The sequence below is a fragment of the Grampus griseus genome, assembly GCF_964374135.1.
Source record: "Grampus griseus genome assembly, chromosome: 1".
Taxonomy (NCBI): domain Eukaryota; kingdom Metazoa; phylum Chordata; class Mammalia; order Artiodactyla; family Delphinidae; genus Grampus; species Grampus griseus.
Genome location: NC_139017.1, coordinates 107,269,799 through 107,293,549, shown reverse-complemented (window position 1 = coordinate 107,293,549; position 23,751 = coordinate 107,269,799). Strand labels below are relative to the sequence as shown.

Below are 23,751 nucleotides of genomic sequence, written 5' to 3'. Positions count from 1 at the left end.
TTTAAAATAGCTCAAGGAGAAGTGATTTACTCTAGAAATTGAGGAAAAAAAAAATAGGCTGTTCTTTACCTAAGAGCTGCTTCATCCACCTGCTCCCTAGTGCAACTTCCCACATAGCTAGTGTGGCAGCTAAAGGTTCTTACATTATTCCATGATCCTAGCTAATAACTGGTTAGTGACCCAACTTGAGCTAGTAACAGTCCTTGTCTAAAATACTTCAAAATTGTAAATGGGGAAGAATTAGTCCTTTTCTGGTGGGAAAAGGAACTGGCTGTTATCAATACTATGTTTTCCCACCACAAGGAAAAAGTCAGTCAGTAGTGAAAAGAAGAATGGTCCCTCCCATTCCATCTTAAGATTCTATATATAAAAAGCTGAAGTCACTTATCCTACTTAGTAAATATTAATAGCACCAAGAATTAAATATTTTTTTCTTTCATTAGTTTACCTTTTTTTACTTTAAGCTACAAATTAGAACGCTCCTCATAATTCAGTCAACATCCTTACTAATGTTTGTAAACTGTACCTAGGTATGTATTTATGAGCAAAACTAGTTAAAACAGTAGTAAAATAGCTTACAAAAAAATCTCCTTCTAGGTAGTATTTGTGATGCTTACTTAGGTCCTTTATGATCAAAATGGGGGGTGGGGGGAGAGAAATAAGACCAAATAAAAATAATAAAGGAATATCTATTTGCAGAATAAGGGATTTTGAAGACATTTTCTGCATTTATTATGAATAAGGTTTTTTTTTTTTTTTTAACAGCAAATTTTATGCTTCTGCCTATCAAAGGCTAAATTCAGCCTGTTGAATGAGTAAACATTCGAAAAATGATTAGCCTCATCCCTGGACAGACCTATAAAGCATGCAACTAAGCAAGAACTAAAATGAGTATTCAGGTAACATTTCTTTATTATAAATTGCCAAAACATTCCTGCATATAAACTACAATTTTTCTCTTCTAAAGAATTTATATTCCCAATGACTTACACACACACGGCCATGTTTAAGTATTTTTAATATTTTTGATATAAGGCACTAGTCTACATACTGCATATTTTTACTTTTATTAAAGTAGGACTAAATTAAACTATAATTTCAAAATTAAGCCTTAAGCCAGAGTTGAATGAGACAGAAAAACTATTATATATATTGTTACCTATAATTATGTACCAATAATCCAGAGAGCAATACTGTACAGATTAAATCAAGTACCACTTCTATACGTGAATGCATTTTGCATCTAAATGGAGGCTTGCCTGACATGCCTTACTTTTCTATCTCCAGTACTATTTTAAGTGTTCTAGTTCCACTAGGCTTATTTAAAAAAAAAAAATTCATTTATTTTGTACAACACTGTGCTAGCAAATGCTTAATGAGAAGTACATCTTAACAGATTATGGGCAAGGACTTAAGAAAAAAACAATGGGTACAGTATAAAAGGTACATTAGGATACAGGCTCACTTGCACTGAGATATAATAATTATTTCAGTTTGTAATTAGTTAGGCATATATTAAATGATGGACTACTTGCCTACTATTATTGCTGAAGAAGCAATACATAGCTCAGTTAATAATGAAAACTGAACAGGAATATAATGAATTTGCGAAGTGTGTGACTGAAGTTTGGTTCCACTAAAGTTATACCACAGGGACTTCCCTGGCGGTCCAGTGGTTAAGACTCCGTGCTTCCACTGCAGAGGGCTCGGGTTCCATCCCTGGTTGGGGAACTAAGATCCCTCATGCTACACGGCATGGCAAAAAAACAAAAAAATTATACCATAAAACTGGTAATATTATAAAGAATTACTAAAGGGGCAATTAGTAAAAGCTTTTATATGCACTTGGTTTACAGTTTAGGCACATCTGGTATCAGTCAAAGGGCAGACTTTCTCAACTTACCCTTAATTACAAAGCGGGTGTGTGATAATTTATTATAAAACACCCTTTGTTATTCAATCCTTGTAAGTTTGGTGTCTCACAAATAATCACTGTTAGTTGAGTAGTCGTACAGACCATAGAATAATAGCTTAAAGATGAGAGGATGAATCACACTTCAGCAATTTGTCCCATGTGAATATGTCATTGATAAAACGAAACAAGAAACAAGAGGGAAGGGTCCTACTAAACTAGTTAGGTCTAGGTCTTAAATCTATTTATTTAAAATCAAGTTTTAAAAACTTGTTTAGATTTTATTTACTTGCAATAAAGACTAACTTATATGTATGGAAATTTTCTAAACATTAAAATATATCATTGGTATATGTGAACCAAGAAAATGAAAAACATGGAAGACTTGGAAGCCATTTGTGGGACACAGGAATTTCAGGTTTACAACTGAGAAATCAAGTGTAAATTCTGGTTGAACACTAACATGGTGAAAGCTTGTCAGCTTGTTTTTCTTACAGAACTAGAAAACTGTACTCAGTGTTAGAAGTAAACCTTTACTACCTAATAATGAGAAGATACAATTACTGTTTGAAAGCTTTACAAACCATAATGCCTCAAACAGGATTCAGTAAGTACAACTGAAAGAGAATATTAAAAGGAAACAAAGCAGAGAGATGCTAATATTTTTTTTCTCAAACACAAGGACCTCATTAATTCAGCTTTATTTGGATGATATAAATGACCTTTTCAGTCTACTTTATAAATTAAAGAAGTCTAAGGGTTTAATGAAAAGATTTAAAAATTGAGCAAGTTTACTATTATTCTGAACAGTGGGTAAAACAGTAGCAGATTTTATTGGACTGTTAGAACTACCTATTCCTGGCTGTGCTCAGGTGTTAAAGGTGAGACTAGGTATCAGGAAACATTAGTTATAGATGTGCAAATTGTTAACAGACCATATTCTTTGTTAACCAGATTAAAAGTTATAATTTAGGGCTTCCCTGGTGGCGCAGTGGTTGGGAATCCGCCTGCCAACACAGGGGACACAGGTTCGAGCCCTGGTCCGGGAGGATCCCACATGCCGCAGAGCAACTAAGCCCGTGCACCACTGATACTGAGTCTGCACTCTAGAGCCTGTGGGCCACAACTACTGAGCCCGCGTGCCACAACTGCTGAAGCCCGTGCGCCTAGAACCTGTGCTCTGCAGTGGGAGAGGTCACCGCAATGGGAGGCCTGCGCACCGCGGTGAGGAGTGGCCCCCACTCGCCACAATTGGAGGGCCCGCGTGTAGCAGCAAAGACCCAACGCAGCCAAAAATAAATAAATTAAATAAATAAATTTATTAAAAAAAAGGAAGTTATAATTTATTGTTGACAATTATGTGCCAGAGAATAAGTGCTTTATTTTCATCTCAAATTTCACTATAAGACTGGGTTCTTATTACAAATGAATAAAAGCATCTAATTAATTATTCTTTGGCTTTATGCGGCCGGAAGTTAGGAAGACTGGATAGATTTACAATCTAGGTATGCTATAGTAATTCTGCTTCCCTTCTGTTGGACAACCATGGTAGGATGGTATTATCAATCTGTAACCATACTTTTCCTCCCTATTTGCTTTGATTGATCTAATGGGTCTGCAAGAAATCAGTTGAGTTTCTAAAACTACAAAATGTAAAAGTTAAAGACTTCTTTATATTTAAGTTGATTAAGCAATTTAACATTTTACCTTATCTAAACTAAACCATATAATGGAAGAGAGATACTATAAAACAATACCTTTTTGGTTTCAAATTGTGCTTCTTCCTGACAGCATCCTCTACAGTCAGGATCCAGTTGAAGAAGGTTGAACTGTCCAAGCAGATCACAGGAGCTGCAGAGCAAGTTGCTGGAGAAGCCTAACTCTCTGCAAGACTCTGATGAAAACTCTGCCCCAAACGCAGAGACCTGAAAACAAAAAATGAGGGAAAAAACCCCCTTAACTTCATGTTTACATCACAAAGCTTCCAAAAAAGGAGAAACTAGGATTGTCAAAATCTAATACATTAAAGACAGTTAGTGAAATGCCTCATTTGGAGACAAATTCTTAATTATTTTTATACTTTATAACTTTATATGAGGCTTTGGTTCTTCCCACATCCCCAACAAATTTTTTTCTTAAAAATTTGTCATATTACAGCTTGGCTAAAACACGGATTAACAAAAAAGATCATATATTATTTCTTTATGATATATATATTACATATCTTTTGAAGAAAAATGAATTTCCATTTTATTTTAAGAACTTAGCACCTGTTCATATGATGTATGGAGTAACATTAACTTCTAGGTCCCTACTACACCCTACAAACTTATCTTCATTCACATCTAGCAGGGGAAGAGTACAGAAAGGGATGAAGTTGGGGAGAGCGGGAGCACATCAAAAATAAAACTTCGGGGTTTAGGTGCCAGTTCCACCACTTACAAGATGTGTGACTCTGGGCAAGATGACCTCCCTGCGTTTTAATTTCCTCACTGATAAAGCAAGAAGCATCCCACATAAAATAGAGTTCAGTAAAGATTAAATGAAATGACTTATGTAAAGTAACCAAACAGAATGACTCGCAAAAGCAGGCTTCCAAAACTATTCTCTTCCTTTATCCATTCTCCTCTCATGTCTCAGTGAGTGTGGTATACCTACATCTGTCTAAGGTCAATACCTGTACCTCTGCTTTAATTTCTGTCTTCTGCCATCTCCACAGGGATTTACTTTCATTGATAACTCATACCTTCAGTGTACCCAAGACCCATAGTTCTAACTGCTCTCCCCACATTCTGTTATTTCTGAATTGTTACTACAGTCTGGTTTCTGATCCCACCACACCACTCATCTAAACATGCCAAAAATCACTAAATGCAATGGCATTCAAAACTCTTCTGCTCCAGCTGCTTCTTCCATGGCTTTCCCTCTCCTTCTTCTGCTATTTATCTCTTAAATGATGTTGTTTCCCATTTCTATTCTTGGCTCTCTCTTTGCTTTGCATACTTTCTATAGAGAATTGCATCTTTTCCATGGCTTCAAATACTCAGTTATTGAAAACTCCCAAGTCTTTTTAAGTGTCAAGTTTCCAAAGCCAACAGCCTACCTGAGATCTCATTTAGATGTTGCACAGGCACTGTAAATTCAAACTCTCCAACAGTGAAACATCTTTTCTCCTTAAATCTATTCCTTCCCATGTATTCAGTATCTTGGCAAAATGACACCATTTTCCCTGACCACCTAGTTGCCCCGGTCAGTTCATCCTAGACTCCACATTCTTCACCATTCTTACAATCAGTCAATTAACTTGTTTGTTAAAAAAACAAGTTTTGACAATTCTGCCTCTTAAAGAGCTCTCAAATCTTTTCCTGCCTCAGTGGATTAAATGGTCAGCTACTCCTATCTCTCATTACGTCTCCAATTCCATTCTACTTTTCAGCTATAATGAATTCCTATAGTACCTGAGAATATAAAACCCCTACTCAAATGGACATTTGCTCATACTTTTCTACTCTAAGGCTCTTTTACACTTTTCCACCTTGTTAAATTCTACTTATTTCTAAGAACCCGATTGGTATATCAGTCTTCTTAGGAAGACTTCTCTGAAAAAAATCAGATCCCAGTATTTAGCCATTGTTTTTTCTGAGAACGAAATTTATGCACAGCTGTAAAATAGCACCACTCATGACACTGTACTATGTAAATCTAGGATTGTCTGATTTCCCGGTAATATTGTGAACTCTTTCAAGGGCAAGCATTAAGTTATTTCTCTGTATTTCCAGCACTTGTGCTAATTTTCCTGTGTGTTAAGCAAATGAATTGGTCAAAACCACAGCCTCAAGTAGGGGGAATTTCAGATTGTTTGACTGTGACTGGTTGATCTTCTAGACCAAGGGCCTGCAAATTTTATGTAAAGGGCCCCGTAGTAATTATGTCAGTCTTGGGTGGCTATATAGTTTCTGTTGGAACTACTCAACTCAGCTACTGCAGCACAGAAGCAGTTACAGACAATAATAAATGAATGGGTGTCTGTGTTCCAGTAACACTTTATTTACAAAAACAAGGCTTGCTGGATTTGGCCCACCAGCTGACTAATCATGCAGATTAAAACCCAAAGGCATATCCCAATGTGAAAAACTTTAAGTACTGCTGGCATACTCTTCCAAAATGCTGATCCTCCCATTGACCTAACAGTAAGTCAACATCCTAATTTGATACCATATACATACATCTTTTACCTTATCTCAGTAAAAATGTGGACTGTATATCATAATATATCAAAATAGATCAAGTATCCCAGTCTAGTGGGAGGGACTTAAGACTCTTGCTACTATACTAGCACTTTGAGTAATTTATTTACTAGTAAAGTGATCTGCTTGATCAATTTCACAGGTTAATTTCTATTTTTTCCAAAGACGGCCACACCAATATATACACATCATCCCACGTGTGACTGGCAGTCCTCCACTGAGGAGTGGGAGTCTATGTTCCCTCCCCTTCAACCTGGGCAGGGGCTTGTGACTGTTCTGACCAACAGAGTGTAAAGGAAGGGATACTACATGATTTCTGAGGATAGGCCATAAAAAAGGAAACAATTTCTGCTTGGCTAGTGCTTGCAGGTGCTGTTATCTGTTTCTCTATAATACTCGACTTTGGAATTTAGCCACCATGCTGTAAGGTAGCCTAAACTACAGAGAGAATGTAGAGAGGCCCATGTAGACAGCACCTGAGGCCTCCAGCTGACAACCAGCATCAACTACTAGACATGTGAGTAAAAAGCCTTCACATTTTAGTCTTTCAGTCTCACGCGGAGGTCTGAGACACCATGGAACACACAGCCATCCTGCTGTGCCCTGTCTGAATTGCTGACCCATAGAAATTTGAAAGCAAAATAAACAATGGTTTTACACCACTAAATTTTAGGGTGATTTGTTTTGTAGCCATGGTAATTAAAACAGGCAATAAAAATAAAATAACTTTGAAACTGTGAACTGCTTAACAAACATAAGAAATTGTTACCAAAGCTGTTTTACAAATCAAGAATCTCAAATGAATAATCATGGGATCATAATACTTGGTTTTATTCTGGCATTTACTGAGCACCTAGTGACAGGTAGCATGAACATGCAAAACATGTATTTGAGTCTGATGACATCTTGATTCAAATATCAGCACAGAGCAACCTTACTTCTTAATTTCTGAATAGGAATAATGACCACTTCACAAAGTTTTGGGGATTAAAGGAGAAAAAGTACAGAAAGCATCTTGTATCCTGCCCAGTACACAGTGAGTACTTAATAAATTTTAGAATTATTCCCACCTTCCACTGTGAAAGCACACTTAAAAACTACAGAACACTACTTATTTTTAAGTCATTATATTAGACATGGGCTAGAGATAAGCGTAGGGGAGATATAATGTATCTTTTAAATTTTTTTAAATAAATTTATTATTTATGTTTTTTTAATTTTTGGCTGTGTTGGGTCTTCGTTGCTGTGCGCCGGCTTTCTCTAGCTGCAGTGAGCGGGGGCTACTCTTTGTTGCGGTGCACAGGCTTCTCATTGTTGTGGCTTCTCTTGTTGCGGAGTATAGGCTCTAGGCATGCAGGCTTCAGTAGTTGTGGCTCATGGGCTCTAGAGCGCAGGCTCAGTAGTTGTGGAGCACGGGCTTAGTTGCTCCGCGGCATGTGGGATCTTCCCAGACCAGGGATCGAACCCGTGTCCCCTGCATTGGCAGGCGGACTCTTATCCACTGCGCCACCAGGAAAGCCCTAGAATGTATCTTGAGTTCCATGAGTGAACTACATTTTTCTCTTATATCATTGGTTTTGCAGACTTAAGGCGTTGAATCTAAGAACATCAGAACATATTTTTAAGCACTTCATAGGTAAGTACCAAATTCTAAATAATATAGAAGAGTTCAAAATTATAAATTATGCCCACCCACCTTTTTACTATCAGAAAGTAATGAACAGCATTTAAATGCGCACAGTAAGGCCAAATATTAAATTTTACTGTTGTTTTATTATTATTTTTGGCCACACCATGTGGCTTGTGGGATCTTAGTTCCCCGACCAGTGACTGCACCTGCGCCCTCAGCAGTGAAAGCTTGGAGTCCTAACCACTAGACCGCCAGGAAATTCTCCTAAATTTTAAAATAATTAGCCACCCTTCTAAGAAAGACATAGATTTTAAGGGCTGGGTGAGATAACCCTGATTGGGATAACCACTTAACAGTTTATGACTTCTCCAATTCAAAGTAGGATTGACAGGCTAAGAGAGTCCTTTGCATTAGTCACTGATTTATTTTTCTGATATTACTGAGTTCTTTATAAACATAAGGGTTGTTGGCTGGGAAGCTGTAATAACTATTATGTAACATCACCTTTTCAGGCAAAAGCCTGGTATAGCTATACATTTTATTACACTTATACATTCACATGATTATCTGTCTCTTAACCAGTCTTTACTCAGAAAACTCATAGGTTTCTCATGTAATAATTCTGAACGGATTTCAAATCTGAGACAAAATACATGGGTTTATAGACGAACCCCATGAAAACAATACCAGAAACATAGCCTTTATGGCAAGCCCTTACAAAGCACCAGATACTTTGCTAAACACTTTACATCATTATTCTATTTAATCTTATCCCCCTATGAAAGGAGTATTATCCTCATTTTATAGAGAAGGAAACAGAGGCTTAGGACAGTTGAGGTAATCTATCTTAAGACAATACAACGAACATTAGATGGCAGCATCAAGATTCTAATCCTGGCCTGCCCTCAAAACCCTTAACCGCTGTTATTAACTACCACCTTTCACAGAATCCATGATACACTATTATTGTATGTACCACTAAAAATAACAAAAATGCTGACACTTGTGCCACCCATTGAAATAAGACCAATCCAGATGTTAACTTGTGAAGAAAAGGGGGTAGGCGTAGGGGATGGGGTGTGGTGTCTCAGAATCAATAACACATAAAATCATTTTATACTGCTTCCAGTACAGTGCCTTTCTTTTTAAATTAATTAATTTGTTTATTTTTGGTTGCATTGGGTCTTTGTTGCTACACGCGGGCTTTCTCTAGTTGTGGTGAGTGGGGGCTACTCTTCGTCACAGTGCATAGGATTCTCATTGCGGTGGACTCTCTTGTGGTGGAGCATGGGCTCTAGGCCCATGGGCTTCAGTAGTTGTGGCTCGCGGGCTCTAGAGTGCAGGCTCAGCAGTTGTGGCGCACGGGCTTAGTTGCTCCGTGGTATGTAGGATCTTCCCGGACCAGGGATTGAACCTGTGTCCCCTGCACTGGCAGGTGGATTCTTAACCACTGGGCCACCAGGGAAATCCCTACAGTGTCTTTCTGAAAGAAGTAATATGTATGAGCTAAATGAAGAATTGAGTATCACTTAGTTCTGGGACACTCTAGAAAACAGCTCCCTTAGGCCATACAAAAATATTTTTTTCTAATGCTTAAGCATACTCAGAATGTATTTTTAATTAAATCATTTTATATCCTCCCCGTTGTCACCTCATTGGAATATTGATAACTATGTGTTGCTACTAACTTTTAATTAGAGCTATTCAGAGGCACAGACAGTAATAAAAGCTCAACCTGTCTAGTCTGAGGACTCAGAGGTGTGAATTAACAAAGTAGGAGCTAAGTCTTCTGCCAATACCAGTAGCTCAACCTCAGGGCACCAAGAAAGTCTTCCTTCATTCCCTTTTTATTCATTTGTCAGGTTCCAAAGCTTTGGCTTATTTTTATTACTGCCAGCTACTTATTCCACCTGGCCTTTCTTCCCCCTCAGGCTAACTGTGAAATGCAGTTTTTCTAATTTCTTAAGAGTTCTTCCAACAGTCCTCTCTACTTCTCTTTTCACTTTCAAGATTTTATTGCCTTCTTTTCTTAAAAACACTAGTCATTACAGAAGAAAGAGACAGGAGTAAGCTTTAGAGAAGTTAAAACAGTTCAACAAAAAGGTGAATTGCTCAGACCACCCTTTCTAAATATTTTCAGAGTCATTATGTATTTGTTGGAGTGGGTGGGGTTCATCACTGTTCTACATAACCTACTACAGATATCTTAATGACTTTGATAGCAAGGAACAAACACTAATGAACTAGAAGGCCTTTCAAACCTCTGAGGGATTTAAATGTACACGTGAGGCAAAATAAAACAATATATAAAAGAAAAGTGGCCCCTGTATTCTCTTTGGCATGGGAATGGAGGGATACAAACCACACACACAGCTTTGGTGCAGTTGTGAATCTGTAATACAGCATTATGTATGACGACAGAACATGTAAGGGAGAGGGTATATAAGACTGCAAATCTGGAAATGGGATGTAAGTTAAGCCTTGCATTTTATCTAAACACCTTACTTTAGGTCTGGTGAGAGAACATGGTATGTGAGAGGTACTAAAATGACCCCAATTTTCCACCTCTACCATTTTGCTCTCCCAGTAGAGGTAAATGCTGGGAATTAAGCCTGGAGAAACAAACAAGTATTAGGTCAAAGAGGTCCTGTTAAGGCACACTGAAGACAGACTTCAACTTAAAAGCAACTGAGAGCCATTGAGGAGTTTTAACAATGACCGACCTAAGTTTGAGAAAGATGACTTGGATGCACTGCAGAGACTGAATTAGGAAACGGGGGAAAATGAGATCAGGAGACCAGTTACAGAAGCTGTTGTGCCAATCCCAGGCAAAGATGGGGCCTGAATTTAGGTACTACCTGTGGAGGTAAAATTAAATGAACTGGCTTGGAGATTTTTAAGGGTTTAATGACTAACTGGGGTCAGAGAGTGAAAGGAAAAGAATTTAAAATGAATAATTTCCAGCTTGGGCAATTGGGAAGCTGGCAAAAACAACAGCTTAGATTCTGATAATTAAAGGGCGAACTAGGAGGCTGTTATTTCTAAGGAGAGAGAGGTTGATGGCCTAAATAAGGGATTAATAATAAGTGGATGAATCTGAGAGATATTTAGGAAGTAAAATCAACAAGACTTGGTAATTACCTGGATATGAGGTATGTAAGAAAAGGCAGGAGTTGAAGATGAGACCCAAGTTTCTGGCTTGAATTCTGTGGATGGTCACTTTGGTAGACTGTTTAATGGGCATAATAAATTCCTCCTACCTTGGTATGTACACTTCTTTGCAATGTGACTATGTCACTCTTCTCATGCTGAGATGGAGTCCATATCCCCACCCCTGAAATCCAGGCTGGTCTTGTGACTTGCTTTGACAAACACTGCGATGTGAAAGTGACGTATGTGATTTCTGAGGCTAGGCTTTAGGAGGCATTGCAGCTTTTGCTCTGTAGGAGTGCTGCCCTGAGACTGCCACGAAAAGAAGTTGGTTTGGCCTACTGGAGAATGAGATGTCACATGGATGGGAACCTAGCTGACAGACAGCACCACTAAGAATGAAGCCATCCTGTACCCTTCAGTTCAGCTGACCTACTGGCTCAGCACAGCTGCGTAAATGAGGCGAGAGGAAATCAACAGAGGAACTGCTCAGCAGACACACAGAATTACAAGAAATCGTTATTTTAAGCTTTGGGGGTGGTTACACAGCCACAGATAATGAAACAGTTAAAGAGAGTGAAATCAGGAGAAGGCAACTTGAAATGTTATTCTTTTTTGTCTTTTCAAGGTGGTGAACTCAAATTACCTAAGACTGACAATAAATTCTTGAGTACGAAGTTTAGAAAGGGGTCTTCCAGTAATTTCTAAGGCACCAAATGACTGAATAATGGAGTACTGTAAAGCTAATTAGAGAAGTAAAGAATCCACCTTTTAGGCAAGGTTACAAAAGGACAGGCAGGATCTTTAAACTCCTTGATGAAAGAAAAGCCCAGGTGTTTGTAGGGGCCTTCGGTATAGATCCTCACTCCTCCAAACCTTGGATAAATTAATTAAACCAGGTCTCTAGGAGAATACTTCTCAGCAGGCTCAATACAGAGAACTCCTGAAAAATTAGGCTGATAAAAGACACTTATAAAAACTCCAACCATAGTGTATATTAAACAGTTTTATTATTCACATAAACATGGACTAAAAACTTCTAAGGAGAAATTAACAAACAGTAAGTTGTTTGTGAGTGAATAGGAAAATAAGTAGAATTTAGCCTTTTCCCCATTGAAAGATAAAGAACGCATCTGTTCTGTTAATGGATAAAAACGAAATAAAAAAAACCTGGTTAAACACCGTCCGATTTTAAACGAGATGAAAACTATCATTTTAGAAAATCAATGTCAAAAATAAATTATGCTTTAGTATGGAATAGCTTCTTTTATTGCAACAATGTTGTTTAAAATCACAAATGGCACTGAAGTGTACCCAGCAGCATATGAATTCCACAGAACAGAGGTTAAAGGCTGTCTAAAAGTGACGTACAGAGACCACAAACAACTGACAGAAAGAAGTAAAAAGGAAGTGTACCCTGGACCAAAGACCTCAGGGCTTTAAGATTTGGGAGCCTTGCCATAAGGAACGAGAGTTCCTTGCATTTCTGCCAATTTAAAAACAATCTTCATTCTTGTGCAAAACTTAGTGCCTTTTTTTCCGTTCACGGTGTGTCTTACAAATTGTACTCAAGATAGTCTAAAGTCAGGAGAAAAAACCGCTAGAAACCCGGAACGGGGAAAGATAAGTATCAAACGAGGTATTAAGCCACGTCGCACTCTGGCCGCAGCAGTCGCTGAGGAAGCCCTATCCTCCCACCCTTTTCAACTGTGGCTCCCAAACGGGACCGAATGTTCAGTTTTCCTCGGCGCAATCCCTCCCACTCGCCCTGGGGCTGCAGCGGACGTGACCTCCACTCACCGTTTGAAGCACAGTCGCCAGCAGCAGCCGCAGCCCAAAAGCCGGCAAAAGGCACCCATCCAGTCTGGCCGCCATAGGTGCCATCTTCCGTAGGTCTCCGGCTGCCCCGAGGACCCCTCTGCTCGGGGCGTCTACTCCAGAGCCTAATCCAAAACAGGCTGCTAAAGGCGGTTAACATCAAGTCTCTTATTCTGCAGGGACGGGTGTTAACTAAGGGCATATAAAAGCTTAAAGATGAATAAATACCTTTACATTTGATATAAATATGAAGTCGCTGGGTCCTTTCGATAAACCATATCAGGCATTTTCCTAGACTCCCCAAATCTGTGCTTCCCCGGGCTCTTTCCTTTCATTCACGACATTTCCTCAAGCAGCCAAGAAGCCCCGCCTTCGCCAGTTTCGGGCTGCCTCCTTCTCCAAGTTTACCCAATCGAATGCCGCTTTGGTTGACACCTTAGGCAAAGGAAACCAACCATGACACGGGCCAAGAGCTAAGCCCTGGGGTTCTTCGGTCCAATAAGCACAAGTGAACGGGAGCAGTGGGCGGAGCCTCTGGTTGCTGAGCAGCGTACGTGGATACGTGCGCGTGGTGGCCGAGGGGGATGGGAAGGGGGCGGGGTCGAGGGCGGCGCAGCCGCAGCCGCAACGTAGGAGCGCGCGGCTGCGAGCAAAGGAGGGAGGGAAGGAAGGAAGAGAGGGAGGGAGGCAGGCAGGCGGGCGCGGGGCTCGGGGACTGAGGCGGTAGAGGGAAGCGAGAGCCTGGCAGCCGCTTCGCGCTGTGTTTGCTGCGCGGGCTTTTGGAGGGGCGGCCGTGGAGTCGGCCGAGGAGAAGCGGACACCGGCGGCGTTCGTGTTGGCGCCTGGGGGCGGGGGACTGGGGAGGCGAGAAGGGGGGGTCGCTGCGGTGCTTCTCTCGCTGTCGCGCTCTCCTTGCCTTTCTCCCGGCTCGGTGGGCTCCTCCCGGCGTCTCCTTTGCCTCCGGGGCCCCGATCCCCGCCCCCCGCGGTATGTCTTGATCCCGAGCAGCGGGTTTCATGGGGCTCCTCAGGATTATGATGCCGCCCAAGTTGCAGCTGCTGGCGGTGGTGGCCTTCGCAGTGGCAATGCTCTTCTTGGAGAACCAGATCCAGAAACTGGAGGAGTCCCGGTCGAAGCTAGGTGAGGAGCCGTGCCACTCTGGGCTGAGTGGTGTGTGGAAGCGGCCGGGCCAGGGAGGCAGTGCTACCCGAGCAAGTGGGCGTTTGTCTAACCTGAGATCTGGCTCCTCGGCAGGAGGCTGAAAGAGGTTGCAAAGAGAGATGGGACTAGGGGCATCGAGAACACAAGCTCCAAGAATGGTGTGAATTAAGCTTGGGTGGTATGCTGGGCTCGCGAGGTCACGGGGCAGAGGTTGCAAGGTTGGGCTTCCCGGAGCCAAAGGGTTACCCTGAAGTAGGCATTCCATGGGGATCAAGAGCAAGATAAGAGCGAACTCATTGGGGAGCGGATACTGACTGTTGGAGGAGACAGAAACGCTCAGGCTTACGTGTTCTCTTAGAAGTCGTACAGAAAGCCTCGGCAGTGTCAGGCGAGGGGTATTCTAATTTGAGATGTGGGCACCTGGTTACGGAATCTTTTGGGGATGGGGAGGTTCGCGAAGGGATAGATGCGCAGAAATGGAGGGAGATGCTGGAATGACAGTGAGTAAAAGAAATACACTGTAGTGAGTTGCACTCTTGTGCTGGGGGCAGCAAGGGACCGCACAACTGACGAGAGAAATAGGCTGTCCCCAGGTAGGACAGGAAAGCAACTATAAAGCTTCCGTGAGGTACTGAAACGAGGCATCCAAGCATTTAAATTCTTTTTTAGCGGCGCTAAACTGCCATATTTTGAGCTTAAGAATAGGGATGTGTGTGTACGTTACTTCGCGGCGATGTTGGTGTAGTGAATTTAGGAGGAAAGGTTGAAGGGGAATTGCTTTAGTCAGATTTAAGTTTATGAAAGGAAGAGTGCAAAAAGTTTACCATAGGTTAAGTACCTTAAAGAGTTAACAGTGCTTACTTTAATTACGGAAGAGGTCTGAAGTACAAAAAGTTGGAGTGTGATGTTGTGAAAGACCCGAAGAATGCACAGATAATAGGTACTTTCAGATTAGTAGGGAACTTCGGCGTTTGGGAAGAGCTCGGGGTGGGGAGGGAATATTAAAAGAATGTCAGCAGTACATTTTGATTTAAAAACGCACTGAAAAATCAGCTCAGGAGGCTGTAATTTGAATGTGGAAAAGTAATGTGAAGTATTTTTATGCGTACACTTCCACCTCAAAATCATTTAAAATACTTTTCAAAATGCAAATAATAAAATACCAGCAGCACTGTAATTTAGACTAAGAAGTAACAGATGCTGCTGTGGGTGGTGATTAATATTTAGGAAAAATGTATCAGAAAATAATTGAAATATTACAAACAGTAGCTGACTATTTGCAGTTTTGATAGACTTTGCGAAAAGCCTTGGAGACATTTTAAAGAGCAGTGTATCAAAGAGCATCAAATAAATCTAGCTGAAGTGCAAATAAATTTGAAGAGGAGCTAGGAATAATTCCACTCCTCAACTCTAGGGTAGAACTTGCCCTGTACAGTTTCGAACAGATATCAAATTTATTTACTATGATTTTATTAATATGAGTCTTGTATGATGGAAAAATATTCACTTTAAATATTGAAGGTTGGCCAATATACTCTTTGTGTTTGTATCTATTTAGCAGCTTTGAGCGTCATATTGTGGCCTGATTAATGATCCAGCTTTACAGAGAAAAAAATGACCCCTCTTAAAGTTGAAAGTTATATTAAATTAAAATTTGTATTAATTCTTCGTTGTGTTGCTCTTTGAATTTCTTAGACACATTACAATAGGTTGGGATAATTCAAATTTTAATTTTCCTTTGTTGCCTAACATTTTTTTTCCATAATGCTTGAAAGTGTTTTCTGTAGGCACAACCTTAATGATTTTAGAAAGAGTTATCTGAGGATGTAGAAAGCCACAGGTAGTAGTGTTTTTTCATGATTTTTTACAGGAAAGGAACCTTTATATTCCATTAGAAATAGTAAATATGGATTAAACTAAATAATTCTCGAAAAGGAGCCTCAGATACAAAACACTAGAAGGAGCTAATAATGGAGATTCAAAATTATGGCAAATAAAATATATAACTTCGTATCAGCAGTCTTGATTAAAAAAAAAGTCTTATGAAACAGGCAATACTAAAACAGATGTTGTCAGTTAGTAATCTTCCTTAGGAAAGGAACACAGAAGGAGGCATATTTTGACAATCAGACTCTGTACTAGACACTTTTGTATTTGATATTCTTATTTAATCTTCCAAGAACACCATAGAAAGCCATTTTTACAGATGCGGGAACAGGTTCAAAGGTTATATAACTTGACCACATAGCTAGTAAGTGGCAGAGCCAGGACTGGAACCCAGGTATGTCTGATTCCACATCAAGTTCCCCTTTAATTATACCAGGCTGCTTGGGACTTTATATTGACATTACACTAAGATGTAGCAGTTTGAATAGAATTTTTAAACTGTAATACCAACGTTTAATTGCATTTATTTCTAAGAATGAATGTCATTCTTATAAAATTCAATTTCTGACACAAAGGAATTAGTTTAGTGTAATGTATGTTGCTTGTTTATACCCGTGTAACGAACATAATTATATTACTCAATGAAAGGACTGAAATAGCTTATTTCTGCTACAGGGGACAAAAAAACTCTGTGGTGGTTTTCTGTAAGTGGTAAAATCACAACATTAAAAGCATTTTTGTTTTGGCACCAGAAAAACTTAAACACACATTTATCACTTTTCAGAAACTTTTGTGGTGTCATCTGTCACAGAATTTTGACTTACAGTGTAGTCAAATTTATTAAACTTTGCATTTATGGCTTAAAGAAAAAGAAAAAGTTAAACATTTTGCTCTTAAAAGTTTTCATTGTTTATCTTTTCTGTTATAGAAGATTCCAAAGGATTGCATTTTCTGATAATGCTTTGTATGCACCTTGGTTTCAGAATATTTTGATAGTGAGATCTCTAATAGAGTGATAGTTGTATTCAAAACTTAGGTGTATTCATTGACCACTTGGGACATTAAGTATATAAACAGGAATTCCTAAAAACCAATGTCACATAATAGAGTTTTCTTTTATCTTTTTTTTTCATCGAATATTGGATGGCAGTATACACGTTACTTTGCATCTTGCTTTTTTCATTTAATATCATAGAATATCTTTCCAGGTCAATAAATATAAATTTGACTTACTCATTCTAATAGCTGTATAATATTCTAATAGCTGTATAATATTCCATAGTATGCATGAATCATAAATTCTCCAGCCATTATGCCAATAATGAACATTCAGTTTATCTCTCCCCCCACCACTTAAAAAAATTTTTTTTTACCATTTTCTTTCTTGGTATTATAAACAATGTTACAAGAAACATCCTTATATAAGTTTATTTAACTCCTTATTTGTTGGTACTGTTTTCAGTAGGATAAATTCTTCTGTTAAGGGATTACTGGGACAAAAGATGTATGTATTTGATAATTTAACAGATCTTAAAGTCTGTTACTTTCCAAAAAATTTATTTCCCAAGGGTTACAATAATCTGCACTGTCAACACATAACAAGCCCTGGATGGGATGCTGTCAGCTTTAAATTTTTGCCACTCTGAAGCTGTGAAATGGTATGTTGTTGCATTGGTTTACATTTCCTCAACTTCTAATTAGGTTGAACATTTACTTGTTCATTTTCATTTGTGTGTTGGGTAGTAGTTTCTTACCGATTTTTAGGGTTTTAAAAATATATTAGAAGTATTAATCTTTTATCTGTTTTATGTCTTGTGTCTGTTTTTCTCCAGGTCTGTCGTTTGTCCCTTGATTTTATGGTATATTTTGCTTATACAGAAGTTAAAAAATTTATGCAGTCAAATCTATGAATTTAGGCAAGTAGGTGCCTTACATTGCTTGAGAAGACTTCCCCCAACCAAGATTATGTTCATTCTCTATTTTTTGTTAGTATTTTATAACTTTTATTTTTTATATTTAGCTCTTTAAAGCAGTCATATGTTTATTGTAATTTCTCTCAGTGAATGGCCACTTATGGCAAATATTATATTAATAATTTATCTTTTTTCCCCACTGTATGTTACAGTTCTTCTTTTAGTCGTATATTACGTTTTCATATGTTCTTGGATTAATTTTGGACTCCATTTTTTTCCACTAATCAGAGATTCTTTAGATCTTAGGGACCCATATATAGGCTTCAAGGCATCCATGAATTCCCTGAAATTATATACATAGCTTTCATCAGATTTGCAAAGGAGGATGCAGTCTCCTTAATGGTAAGAATCACTGATTTGTAGTAGATGGTTTATATTTAATGGAGTAAGTGCATTTTTTTGTTTTTAATATTAACATACTACAACATGCAACTTGTGAGTTAAATTTAGGATACGAGCACATTAGTTATGAACAATTTCTCTGGGATGTTATACTGAAAAATCTTTGTTAAAATGTATACAAACTTAATTTTTCTAATGAGGTACAGTCTATAACGTGGAGTCAAAATGAACACTGTCACTTAGGTTACTACTTAGTTGCTTAGCTGTTACTTAGAACTCTGCATGTCAGAATTTGTTGCTTTTACAAAGTAGTTCTTTCTGAATCTTGAGAACACTGTTGCTAATGCTGACTGGTGGAACAGTCAATGAAACCTTTGTTATATAAATGTAAGAATTATGTGCCTGATAACTTTATTTTCTATACGGCCTAAGCATTTAAAATAGTATTTGTTGTTCATATGCTTATAACACAACTAAATAAATTTATGAATGCATTAGGACATAATGTTTTAAATGAGGACAGTAACTCAGAATGGATATGTAGGCATCTTCATTGGTCAAAATTATGTTAATCCCTATGTTCTTAAAACCCTCCTAAACTAATGAACTAACTCCAGGGCCAAGGTTGAGACTGCTGTTTGGAATTTGGTAGTTTTTACAAGTGCCTGAAACCATACATACCTGTAAAATGTTCCCAAGAATGATAGATTTCTCTACTTATGAAATTGTTTGCAAACCTTACAGTAGTTACTGTTTAGAGGACTTATGGTTTAATTGGAATGCAGTTATTCTAGAATTGCTAATTGGTGTCTCACTTATGAGTCCTAGATAGGTTATCTAGTGCCATGGAGTAGTCAACTGCTACAGTTGATCTCAATTAAAGTAATCCTAGGATATCTCTCTACCACTCTGTTAAGCGTTCTAAGAGATTTTGGCACTTAGTGAAATTGAAATAGTAATGAATATTCAAACACTGCTCTCCAAAATGACCACTTTTGAAGGGTGTACTTATAGATGGACTTTATAATCAATGGTTCACTGTAGCCTAATTATTTATAATTATCTGCCCACCTACTAGTAGCTGCGTTTCTGTATTTTGCCTTTCTGCCTGTTAATTATAGATTAACTGCCTGTTGGACCACTTGTGCACCTGATTCTGTTCCTCACCTACTTAGAGACGTGGTTCCAGAAGTTTTCCCTCATTCTCCTATAGTTATCATTTCCTCCCTTTCTGCTGGATTCTTCTCATTAGCATGTGAACATGCTATTATTTCTCCCAACCAGAAACAAAATGGTATTTTTCTCAACTCCTCTTTCTCAGCCAACCTCTGTCTCATATTTCAGCTTCCTTTAGCAGTAAAACTTTAAAAAATTGTCTATTCTCACTGTTGTTGATTACCACAATCACCAGTAACTTCCCTAAATCCTACGGTCAATTTTTGGTCTTCGTCTTGACCAATCAGCAGAACTTGACACAGTTGATCACTTCCTCCTTTTTGGTAGACCTTCTTTACTTGGTTTCCAATATATCATACTCTTGGTTTTCTTCCCCCATCACTGGTCATTTCTCTATCTCCTGTGTAAGATTCTTTTTTTTCCTCTTCAACCCCTTAACATAAGAATACCCCAGGGCTCAGTCCTTGGAACTCTTCTCTATTTACTCTTCCTTAGTTGGTGACTTATGTGCTGACAACTTCTAAATATGTATTTCTAATTGAGACCTATTTCCTAAACATTAGATTCATGTAGATTCATGTAACTGAGCTGCCTACTTGAAATTTTCTTTGAGTAATTAATAGACTTCTCAAACTCAGTATGGCCAAAACAAACCTTCTGATATCTCTGTACACTGCCTCAACACCTCCACCCCTCAAACTCATTTTATCTCTGACCTTTATCTCAGTTGATAACAGCTCTATCCTTCCATTTGCTAGGGTTTTACTTTCCTTTTTCTCATGCTCTGCATCTAGTCTGTTAGAAATATCTTGTTAGCTTTATCTTCAGAATATTCCTAGAATATGACTACTACTCAACACTTCTACTCTTACCACCCTAATTCAAGATACCATCATCTCTTCCCTGGATTACTGCCATGTCTAGTCTGTTTGATTCCACACTTGCCTCCCTACAGACTGTTCTTAATATGACAGTTCGGGTGGTCCTTTTAAGATGTAAAAAAATCATGTCACTCCTCTGCATAAAACTCTTTAGAAGCTTCCTTAAGAATTAGAGTAATTCTAGCTGCTTTTAAAACAAAGTGCACAATTTTATTGGCTAACACAATAAATGACCCTTTTTTTCCCCATGATGTTTTAGGTGATCATTTTGGTGGATGGTTTTCCTCTTCACGAGTTATTCAGCATCTTGGGTACTTTCTGTCATGTAGTTATGCCATCCCCTCTGGCTTTGGAGCTCTCTGCTGTCAGCCTGGGGAAGAAGCAAGAGAAGGGTGAGGAGGTGTGTACCCCTTTCTCAACTTCTTTGACTTCTTTTACCCTCAGTCTCTTGATGAGGACTAGTTACCATCTATCAATATATGCAAGGGGGGAGGCTGGGAAATGGGTTTTTTATTTTTTATTTTATTTAAAATTTTTTTTTTTTTGCGGTACGCGGGCCTCTCACTGTTGTGGCCTCTCCCATTGCGGAGCACAGGCTCCAGACGTGCAGGCTCATCGGCCATGGCTCACGGGCCCAGCCGCTCCGCGGCATGTGGGATCTTCCCAGACCAGGGCATGAACCCGTGTCCCCTGCATCGGCAGGCGGACTCTCAACCACTGTGCAGGGAAGCCCGGAAATGGGTTTTTTAGCTGGCAATGACTTAGTTGCAGCTGTGTCCTATGGAAGGTGGGGGCATACATTTGAACTTTTTGAATCCTTTTGAATAAATCTTAAAATTTATTTAGACTTGTTTTGTGACTCAGAATATAAACTGTCTTGATTAATGTTCTGTGTGAACATGAAAAATGTATATTCTGTTGTTACAGGGTAGAGTATGCTGTAACTGTCAGGTCGAGTTGTTCCAGTCTTCTGTATCCTTGATTTTCTTTCTACCTACTTGTTCCATCAGTTATAGAGAGAGGGGTTTTGAAGTCTCTGGTTATGATTGTGGGTTTGTCTATTTCTCTTTAGAGTTCTGTTACTTTTTGCTTCATGTTTTTTTGAAGTACTGTGATTAGCTGTATGAATGTGTAGGGCTGTCATGTCTTCTTGATTAATTAACCCCTTTTTCATTATGAGATGAAGGTGTTTGTCCTTGGTAATGTTCTTTGCTTGAAACCTACCTGGTCTGTCATTAATATAGTCACTTCAGTTTTGATTAGTGTTAGCGTGGTGTATCTTTCCCATTCTTTTAGTATTAATCTATTTAAAGTGGATTTCTTGTAGGCAGCAAGTAGTTGGGGCTTGTATCCAATTTCACAATCTCTCTTATAAATGAGGATGTTTAGAGCATTTACTTTTAATATAATTATTGATGTGGTTTGAGTCTGACTTACTGTTTGTTTTCGTTTTGTTCCATCTGTTCCCCTTTTTCTGTTTTTCTGCCTTCTATAGAATTAACTGAGGATTTTGATTCTATTTCATCTCATTTGATGACCTATTAGCAGTGCTGTTTGTTGTGTTTTTTTAATGGTTGCTTAAGAGTTTATGGTATACATTATACTACTTAAGGTATAGTATAAGAACCTTAGTCATTGTACTTCCATTTTCTCTCTTCCGGTTTTTCACTATTGTTATATATTTTACTTGTACATATAAGTCCTGTGATACATTGTTATTATTTTTGTTTCAAGCAATCAGTTATCTTTTAAAAAGATTAAACAAATTTTATAGTATTTTATATTTACTCATACATGTATCATTCCCAATGCTTTTCATTTCTTTGTGGAGATGCAGATTTCCATCTGGTACTCTTTTCCGTCATCCTCAAGGATATCTTTTAAAATTACTTGTACTGAAAATCTACTTGGTGATGAATTATTTTCACTTTTGTATGTCTAAGAAAGTCTTTGTCTTACTGTTTGTAAGAAATTTTTGTTGGGTATAGAATTCTAGGTTGACATTTTTTCTTTCAGTACTTTAAAGATGTTGCTCCCTTGTCTTTTGGCCTGCACTATGAGATGAGAAGACTGCCATTGTTCTTACCTTTGTTAAGCTGTACATAATGCCTTTTTTCCCTTTGACCGCCTTTAAGATTTTCACTAGGTTTTAAGTAATTATAATGAGCCTTGCTGTAGTTTCTTCACTTTTTTGTGCCTGGGGTTTGTTGAGCTTCTTGGATTTGTGGGTTTATAGTTTTCATTAAATTTGGAAAGCTTTGAACATTATTACTTCATATAGTTTTTATGTACCTTTTCTCTTCTTCAGGAACTCAGATCACACGTATATAGGCTACATTAGCTGTCATAACAGTTCAGTGATGTTTTACTGATTTTTCCCAGTCTTTTTTCTTTTTGTATTGTTTTAAATAGTTTTTTACTGCTGTGCCTTCAATTCACCAATGCTTTCTTCTGTGGTATGTAATCTGCTTTTAATTCCATTCAGTGTATTTTTCATCTTAGGCATTTCTTTTCCATTTCTAGAAGTTCATTTTGGACCTTAAAAAACAGAAACAAAAAAAGACTTCTGTTTCTCTCCTTAACATGCTTTTACTTTATTTTGTTGAACAAATGGGATGTTATTATAATGACTCTTTTGATGTTCTTGTCTACTAATTCTGCTACTGTGTCGTTTTGGGATTGCTTTCTATTGATTTATTTTTTTCTTTATTATGGAACACATTTTCCTGCTTTTTTTACATGCCTGGTAAGTTTTAATTTGATGCCAGACATCATGAATTGTACCCTTTTAGGTGCTGAATATTTTCAGATTCCTAAACATATTCTTAGGCTTTGTTTTGGGACACATTCAACTTACCTTGAAGCAGTTGGATCCTTCTAGGTTTGCTTTTAAGTTTGTTAGATGGGATCAGGATAGCCTTTAGTCTATGATTAATTTTGCCCCACTGCTGAGGCAGTACCCTTGCAGTTCGTTTCAGAGTACTCTACCCAGGGCCCTGTGTATTACAAGGTTTCCCCACCCTGGCTAGTGGGAATGGTGGTTGAGTGAATCCCAGAAAGTTTTCCACCTGCCCCTTCCGGGACCAGGGATCGAACTTGTGTCTCTTGCAGTGTCCGTTTCTTCACTCATATGCACTGATTGGTACTGTGCTGAAAATTCTCTTTTTGCAGCTTTGTCTTCTTTATTACTCTGCCCAGCAAACTCCAGCTACCTTGGCCTCCCTGAACTCCCAATTCTGGCTCCTTAAGTTAGGGAGACTGTTGGGCTCTGAGTTCCCCTTCTCTGTGCTGTAGCCTGGAAACTGTCTTAAAACAGTCATATGACTCACCTCATTTCTTTTCTCTCTCTTAAGGATCACCATCCTGTACTGATTTCCTGTCTAAAGTTCAGTGCCTGAAAACTGTTGTTACATATTTTATCTGTTCTTTTCTAGTTGTTTCAGGTGGGAGGATAAATCCCCTGTTGCTCCATCTTGGCTGGAAATGGAAGCCAGGTGGCCTAGTTATCTTTGATTGTGTGTCCCTAGGTTGACTTAGGGGAAAGTAGTGAAGTTGGATAATTTGAATTACGATT

The 23,751-nt window shown here is 38.5% G+C and overlaps 2 protein-coding genes across 4 annotated transcripts in view; one reads left to right on the top strand and one right to left on the bottom strand.

The window, feature by feature from the left end:
* SELENOF (selenoprotein F) overlaps positions 1–12,873 on the bottom strand; it is a 37,904-nt gene extending 25,031 nt beyond the window's left edge. For both annotated transcript variants that reach the window (XM_082666346.1, XM_082666347.1), the window contains exons 1-2: positions 12,740–12,873; positions 3,670–3,837 (exon numbers count right to left, since the gene is read on the bottom strand). In XM_082666346.1, the coding sequence (XP_082522472.1) occupies positions 3,670–3,837; positions 12,740–12,823 (252 nt within the window). In that variant the 5' untranslated portion in view covers positions 12,824–12,873. The remainder of the gene's footprint in view (positions 1–3,669; positions 3,838–12,739) is intronic.
* Positions 12,874–13,773: 900 nt separating this feature from the next.
* HS2ST1 (heparan sulfate 2-O-sulfotransferase 1) overlaps positions 13,774–23,751 on the top strand; it is a gene marked incomplete at its 5' end in the record, with an annotated part of 184,560 nt that continues 174,582 nt past the window's right edge. For both annotated transcript variants that reach the window (XM_082666324.1, XM_082666325.1), the window contains one exon: positions 13,774–13,897. In XM_082666324.1, the coding sequence (XP_082522450.1) occupies positions 13,774–13,897 (124 nt within the window). The remainder of the gene's footprint in view (positions 13,898–23,751) is intronic.